General features: G+C 52.4%; 1 protein-coding gene across 1 annotated transcript; it reads right to left on the minus strand.

Moving 5' to 3' along the window:
* Window positions 1-3,954: 3,954 nt before the first annotated feature.
* On the minus strand, window positions 3,955-6,759 carry LOC112546641 (immunoglobulin lambda-1 light chain-like). Its single transcript, XM_075912213.2, has 3 exons — window positions 6,670-6,759; window positions 5,849-6,211; window positions 3,955-4,444 (listed from the first exon to the last, which is right to left on the minus strand). Exons 1-3 carry the CDS (start codon window positions 6,710-6,712, stop codon window positions 4,113-4,115), a joined length of 738 nt encoding a protein of 245 aa, XP_075768328.2. The 5' UTR covers window positions 6,713-6,759; the 3' UTR covers window positions 3,955-4,112.
* Window positions 6,760-7,868: the final 1,109 nt, after the last annotated feature.

The raw sequence follows: 7,868 nt of genomic DNA on the forward strand, positions 1-7,868 counted from the left end.
CAACGGGCACTCTGGTGGTGAGGGGGGAGATTTGCTTGCAAGTGCCCCCGCACGGGGTCCTGGCTTCGTCTCTGTCCTCGCCACACAGGCCCGGTTGCTGTCATCAGGTGAGGCTTGGCTGAGACGGGCGCCCAGCAGGGGAGGGTCAACAGGCCCCCGGGGGGCCCCAGGGCTTAGGGCCGGGGGTGAGGAGATGCTGGAGGGGCCGGTGTAGGTGCTGGGGGGCAGAGACCAGGAGTCCAGGGGGGTTGGACAGACTAGAGACAGGACCCCACCTGCTCTGTGGGGCTGCCCCCTGGGGTCAAAGTGGGGTCATTCAGTGGGTCGTAAGGTCCTTGTGTCTGTTCCTCACCTGCTTCTGCCTGGCGCTCGGGGTCCGACCCACACGGGCTGGCACCATAATAGCTCATCAATAGCTCATCAATGCAGGACTGATCATTAGTAGGTAATTATTGGCTCCTCATTATTAGCTACTTCTTATACAGATCATATCGATATGAAATAAGCTAGGAATGCTCTTACAGATTTGTCACAGAGCAGGAAACGAATATCAAATGGTCGATGGGTTTTTAATTGCAGGATTACACAATTATTCTTACTTATTCCTTCTAATTTTGTTCTATTAATTAATCCCCTTTAGACTCTTATATGAAGGATGCCCCAAACATCGGAGATAGACTTTCTGGACCAGAACCTTGCTGTAATCTCACTACGAAGGATGTTTATAGATTGGAGGTGCCCAATGTATATCAATGAATTTCTGAGTTTGATTAGTGAGGAATTATTGCCTAGGAGTTTTGAAATCTGATGAGAAATTCCCTAGCTATGTTTTATGAGCTAGTAATTAGTGGTTAAACTCATAACTAACTACGATTAATAACTGATCGGAAATGAACTGGTTTTGACAGAGATCGGTGACAGTACGTGTCAGTTTCACCCCCAGTGCCTGGAAGAGAAGTAGAAACGATAGAAGAACTTTTCTGTCTTTAGTGGAAATGGACCGGAGGCACCTCCCCTAATCCGCATCTCTACGGAAAGAGTTTGAGTTTGTAAGCAAAAATTACTGGCTAGGGGTTGAGAGGAGAACGGTTACAGCTCACTTCTAATAGGACCGGGATTGCTCTGGAGTGATTTAGAAAGAACTAGCTTGGAAAAAAATTCCAAGATCTTTCTCTTATAGATTTTCCTTTCTATTTTATAGCTATCAGTCTTATTAATATTCCAATATTTTTTTCTTTTCTTTTTTCTTTTTTCTCCTGATTCTAAAACGCAGAAACAATAAAAAATGAAGGCACAAGTTAACTGCATAGAGACATCTCCGTGGTAAAGCCGACAAACCTGATCTCTGTATTTTCAGTCAGAATTGAAAGTTTAGTTTGCTAACGGGAACGTCTTTTCTCTTATTTTGTGACGTGGGGCCTGGCTCTCTTCACCCGCCTTCATGGTGGCAGAAATCCTGGCAACAGGGAGAGAGCGAAGGCTAATGAGGTTTCTCTCTAAGTGCAGGTACCCCACAGAGAAAATTACACCGATTAACGAAGGTGACGTTCACGGCGGCATGGGTAGATAAAGAGGAGAAATAGCGTCACTTTCATGGTGACGGGAAAGGGGAGGGAACCCACGTCGGATTGCTCTGGAAACACGTTTCTCTTCTCAACGCGTGTTTACTGAAGACCGAATGTTCTGATTAATCGTTAGTGTCGAAAACAATTAAAATAATAGAGTTGATCAATGATATTTTTCATGAAGACACAAAAAGGTTCAGCGAACAATAGGTTGAAGAGCATCACTGTTGTGTCTAAGACGTCCTTACAAGGGAAATGAATACTAACCGGCACGTTGAGAACGTGACGGCATTTTACTGGCTTATAATACACATGCGGCTCCCTGTTTATTAAAAGCTGTTAGAAAATCATGTTTTCTTGCACGGTTCCAAGAGATTGGGGTGTGGATCTGTCACGTTTTCTAACCGCTCCAACGATGAACCCCCAGTTCAGAGCGGTGGGTGGGAGCCGGATGTTCTGGGAACCCAGATTCTGATAGATAAGAATTACTTCCTCTGTCCCAGCCTTTCTTTACTTTTTAACCTCCCCCTCCACCACAAGGTCTGGGCTGAGGTCACTGCCCGTGGCCGGGTGGCGCTGGGGGATTCTCCCCACAATGGGCAGCTCCCAACCCCAGGCCCAGCACGGGGAGGCAAAACAGAAGGAGCGGGGCCGGTGGGTTGATTCCCAGGGGCTCAGGATAGCAGCTTGGCAGACACAGAACTCGCCAGGGTACAGACGGATGGACACACGGACGGGACCTGGGCCGACACAGAACTCCAGAGGGTGCGGACGGATGGACTCACGGATGGGGGCTGGCTTGTGACTGTCTGCCGGGCACCGGACTGGCAGGCCTGGAGCTGTGGGGAGGGCACCGTGTGGGGGGAGAGCTCAGGGCTGTGGTTGCCAATATGTCGAGGGAGCGGAGGGTGAGGGTAGCCGACCGCATCTCCTCCTGTTGCTGGCCGGTTATTGTGTCAGGCCCAGCTGTGCCCAGGGCACCTTCCTCCCCGTCCCCTCGGAGGAGGCATTTCAGGGAGGTTGGGCTTAGAGAGAGTAACAGGCTGTGCTACCCCAGGGAACATTTCCCCCGGGCTGAGAAATACACAAAAGGCTTTTGGTTCAGTGTGGCCAGTGGGAGCCTGGTGTGGCAGGGGGCAGCAGGCCGAGCAGAGCCCGGTACCGAGTGAGAATCATCACAGAGCCCCGGCCAATCCTGGGCCACTAGGAAACGTTTCCTGCTAACTCGGATGCTCACCAGATGCCCGAAACGTCTGTCATGAGCTGTCATGTGACTGGATTTTAAGGGGAGCTGCCAGATCACTCGTGCGCCCACGGGGGTCAGTTCCCCCAAAATCTGTCCATAGGGGGCTGTGGGAGGTGTCCAATGAAAGCTCATGTCCTACTGATTCTGTACACGCTACCCATGTCCGTGTGTGATGTCTGTGGGTGGGGGTATGAAGACGGGCTCTAGGCTTGTGCTGGGAATGTCTGAGATGGAGCAATGGGCCAGGAATGTCCAGCCAACGACCGTGCTAATTAGCAGGGCTCCAAGGACACTGGCTCTCAGGGGACCCAATACACCCCTGAGGGATTCATCTGGGAACCTGCAAATAATGGCTGCTGGCATGGGACACGGGATGGGTCACGGGGCCATGTGACCTGCTCTGGCTAGGAGGACGCCAGGAGAGATACAAAGTGTCACGTGGCAACCTCCATCCTGTCTGCAATTCTGCTCCTGATCCCAGATGCAGCCTTGCGGGGGCAGCGAGCCAAGATGGATTGCTGTCCCATCCTGACAGAGGACGTGCACCAGAGACTTTTAAGCCAGCAGGTTGTAACATCTCTGCTGAGATCCTGCATCGAGAACTTAGTGATTGGTGCATGTGATGTATTGTCCCCTTACTCCCAGCCTCTTCTCTCTTTTGTTAATAAACCATTAGATTTTAGATTCTAAAGGACTGGCCCAGCGTGATCTTGTGGGTAAGGTCCAAAGTATAAATTTACTGGAATGTGTGGCTGGTTTTTTGGGACTGGAAAGTAGAAAGATTTTTCATGGGTCGTTGACTTGAGCACCACGCCATTAAGTGTCTGCCACCTCTATGAGGGCCCGCATCAGCTCATTCACCGGTCGACCCGGAGCCGCCCGTCCTATCTCTAGCTTATAGATTCCAAATGTATCGTCCAACTCCCGAAAGAAAGCTTCTGACTCTGTGGGACTGTTTGACCCAGTTAAGGCTCATAAGCTCCAGCCTCTGTCAGTGCCAGAGAGATATGCACAATGGTTGGCCCTCCATAATAATGTGCCATTATACAGTATAGCAGCCCCTTCCCTGACCCCACCCTTGTGCCCCTAGTGCCCATGATACACTGGAGACGACCCGGCGCTCACTTGCTCTCAGTCCATGGTTTATTGCTGCCCATGGGCAGGGGGCCGGACTGGCTCCCAGAAGCACAAAGCAATTCCCTGCCCCCCCACGGTCCCTGCCTTGGTGTGGCCGTATCGCTGACCCCACAGGCTGGTCCTGGAGCCTGCCCAGGCCCTGGCAGCAGAGTCTTCCTGCAGTGCTACGCCGGGCGGCAGGCCTGGGCACTGAGGCTCCTCTCCAGCGGGCACCGCAGGGATTCGTGCAGGACAAGGCAACTGTAGTTGGTCCCCGTGCGCCACTCGCCGACCGGCACCGTCAGGTGGCTGCTCACAGCGTAGGTCTTGTCCGGGCCTAGCGCCACCGGCCCCGTGCTCACCCCCTGGGCCTGGCGCTGCCCCTCGCGCTCCCACTGCACCTCCACGTAGCCGGGGAAGAAGCCGCTCACCAGGCAGGTCAGGGTGGCTGCGCCGGTGGCCAGCTCCTCCTGGGCGGGCGGGAAGAGCTGCATGCGGGGCTGGGGCAGGTCGCTCCCTGCGGGCACAGAGGGAGGTCAATGGGGAAGGGGGCCATGAGTGCTAGGTCACTGGTTGCATGCTCTAACCACTAGACCGCACTCCCGTTCCTCAGCCAGGGTAGAACCCAGGAGTCCTCATCCTCAGAGACCCTCATTTAACCACTAGTCCCCACTGCCCTCCCAGAACCAGGTTCAAGGAACCAGGATGAAAACAAGTAGCTTTGGGTTCCCACCCTGTCTTGTCTAACCAGTAGCCCTCACTCCCCTCCCTCAGACCGGGTAGAACCCAGGAATCATGATCCCCAGTGCTCCCCATTTAACCACTAGACCCCACTGCCTTCCCAGAACCGGATTCAGAGAACCGGGATTAAAGTGAGGAGCTTTGGTTTCCAGCTCCTCCTGCTCTCACCACTAGTCCACACTCCCCAGGGTAGAAACCAGGTGTTCGGGTTCCCAGAGCCCCTACACCCTACTGGTGTTCCTGAGCCAGCATGAAACCATTCAAACTTGGTTTCCAAATCCCCCATGCTATAACTACTAGCCGACACTCCCCTCCTCTAAGGAGAAAAGACCCAGGAGTCCTAGTTCCTGGCCCCCTCTCCCCACCACTGTAACTCCTAGGCTGCACTGCCCTCTAAAAACCAGCATGAAACCCACAAGCCTTGGTTCCCATCCTGTCATGCTCACACCACTAGCCCACACTCCTCTCCCAGAATCTGGACGCATCCCAAGAGTCTTGCCTTTCTGCTCCTTCCCTTCTCTAACCACTAGCCGAGACTTCTCTCCAAGAACCCAGGAGTCCTGCTTTCCAGACCCGCTTCCTCCCATAGTTCCCACGGCCTGCCTGGATGCAGAAGAGAGCCCAGGAGTGCTGGTTTCTAGAGCCCCGGATTTAACCGGTAGACCCCACTGCCCAGCCAGAACCAGCAGAGAACCCAGCAGTCCTGGCTTGCAGTCCTGCTTGCTCTAAACACTAGGCATCACTACCCTTCCAGTGTGCAGGGCCTGCCTCTCAGGGCTTTGTCATTAGGTCAAACCCAGTCTCCCCTTGTTTAGCTGCGGGTTCTTTATCCTGGCTCCCGTTAATTAACTCCGCTAGTGTTTTTTCATTGGCTGCCGTACAGTCACTGAACCCAACCAGCCAACCCCAGGGGATCCCTTGAAATGGCTCCTCGGGGGCAAACCAGCCCAGGGGGTCCCCGCCGAGCACAGGACCCAGCTTGGAAATAAAAGAGAGGTGGGGAAAACCAATGGCCATAGCCCCCCATCCGCTCAACCCCCAGCCTGTGTCCCACGCCCACCTCCTCGGTAGGAGAGACACCGGCTGTCAAAGCTACTGTGGGTGTAATGTTGGGGGTGCTGGAGAGACACCTCTGTCACCCCCAGGGCCTGCTAAGGGGAGCGCCCGGCCCCGTACTCACTCTGCACCCGCACACGAGTCCCCTCGCCCCACGTCTGCGCTCCACTGGTATAGGAGGCAAAGCAGAAATAGACGGAGTCGTCCCCAGGCTGGACCTGGCGGATGGTGAGCAGGAAGGTCTTGTTGGCAGCGTCTCGGGAGGGTTCGAATCGCTCCGGGATGCCTGGTGCTCGGTAGATTTTCAGGTCTGTTTTGAAGAGCAGCACCCCCTCCGGCTTCTGTCCCGGGCTCTGCCGGATCCAGACCGCATTGACTTTGTCTGCTCCGACATTGGCCACGGCGCACTCCAGCGTGGCCGTCTCTCCGGGAGACACTGAGATCTCCGAGGGGCTCTGGCTGAAGGAGGCGACTTGCCCCCGGACGTCTGTCGGGAGACACACAAGGGCAGTGCGGTCCCTTAGGCCCGGCCACGGAGCAGCAGAGAGCCAGCCAGCCGGGCGCCCCAGGGAGAAGGGGGAACGCAGGGGAGAGACCCCAGGGACAGCTGCGGGGGCACTGAGGGCGGAGGGAGAGAGAGAAGGAGACTCCGTGGGCAAGGGGTGTGGGAAGGACACAGGGATGGGGAGGATGAAGGAGAGATGCAGAGAGGGAGGGAAATCCAGTCAGCGCTGGGGGGCGGAAGGAGGCAGACGGACGTAGGTGCGGATGGGAAGATGGGAAGGGAGAGGAGACCCGGAGATCCATTTCCTTGGCTTTCAGCCCCGTTATTTCTGGCTGCTCATGTCAGTGACACCCAATGTCTCCTCAAGCAATGGTAAGGGCTGGTTCAGGGGCAGGAGCAAGGGCAGGGGCTGGGTCAGGGGTGTCCGTGGGGTAACTCACCGGCCAGGCCGAGAAGCAGGAGCAGGCCGTGGAGCGGACGCATGGCCGACCTTCACGCTGTCCCTCGTGCCGAGTTGAGACGGGCCAGGGAGACGTTGCCTCTTATGAGGCCGCGTATGCAAATCCAGCTCCCGACGGGGAACGACGAGGCTCCTGATTGGCTGAGCCCCCTCTCCGGCACAGCGCCCCAGCCAACGGGCGCCGGGTCCTATGGGGGAGACTTATCTGTGCATCGCCCAATGCAGGTGCAACGACTCTGACTTGACCACCCAGACAGAGTGGGTGCTTCCGTCATCGGGTGGAGCTGGACTGAGACAGGCGCCTGACAGTCAAATTTCTACTTGCTTTGTAGGAGAATCGTTTTTGTTTGAAAATGATTTAGAACAATCTAGGGCGGAACAAAGCTTCTTTTTTTCTTTCTATTTAACAACTTTATTATTACTATTATTGTTCTAACAATTAATGATTATTTAATATTAAGGATTCATTTTTTCTTGGTCTTTTTTCATGATTTTAAATAGACTGACACTAAAATACAATGCCAACGGTATCCACATAGGGAAATCTACAGGTAAATCCAAAAACTGTCGAGATCTACATTTCATTTGGTTAAGCTGAAATTTAATTGGTGTGTGTTTTTATTTCATTAACTCTGATTAGGCTCTCTGTATAGATATATTAATCGTCGGCAAATTTGCGGTGACATATATAAAAAGATAAAGAAAATTAGGTTTCTCTATAGGCCTATGTGAGACATGCAGAGCATTATGAGGGTTAAAAAATGTTATTAACCAGGTTAAGGTGCCAAGAAAAAGGAAAAATAGCAGAATCGTGGTGAAAACATAAAGAGAAAAGACTGACCGGATTGGACAATGACTGTTGTCCTGTTATCATTGAGTGTTTATAGAAGATCCAATGTTATGAATAGTATAGAAAGAGATTGAAATAATAGTTGAATATTTTAATGGCAATGATATATATATTCGTGTGTGTATAAATCTAAATCTAAATCTAAACCTAAACTTAAATCGAAATCAAAATAGAAATCAAAACTTAAATCTAAATCTAAATCTAAATCTAAACCTAAACTTAAATCGAAATCAAAATAGAAATCAAAACTTAAATCTAAATCTAAATCTAAATCTAAACCTAAACTTAAATCGAAATCAAAATAGAAATCAAAACTTAAATCTAAATCT

The sequence above is a fragment of the Pelodiscus sinensis genome, chromosome 30, assembly GCF_052426305.1.
Source record: "Pelodiscus sinensis isolate ZL-2025 chromosome 30, ASM5242630v1, whole genome shotgun sequence".
NCBI classification, from domain to species: Eukaryota; Metazoa; Chordata; order Testudines; family Trionychidae; genus Pelodiscus; species Pelodiscus sinensis.

Coding starts and splice junctions, on each gene's coding strand:
- LOC112546641 (XM_075912213.2), bottom strand. CDS start 6,712: ATGCGTCCGCTCCACGGCCTGCTCCTGCTTCTCGGCCTGGCCG. Junction 6,212..6,669: donor CCTGCTTCTCGGCCTGGCCG/GTGAGTTACCCC, acceptor GTCTCCCGACAG/ACGTCCGGGGGCAAGTCGCC. Junction 4,445..5,848: donor GACTCGTGTGCGGGTGCAGA/GTGAGTACGGGG, acceptor CTGTGCCCGCAG/GGAGCGACCTGCCCCAGCCC.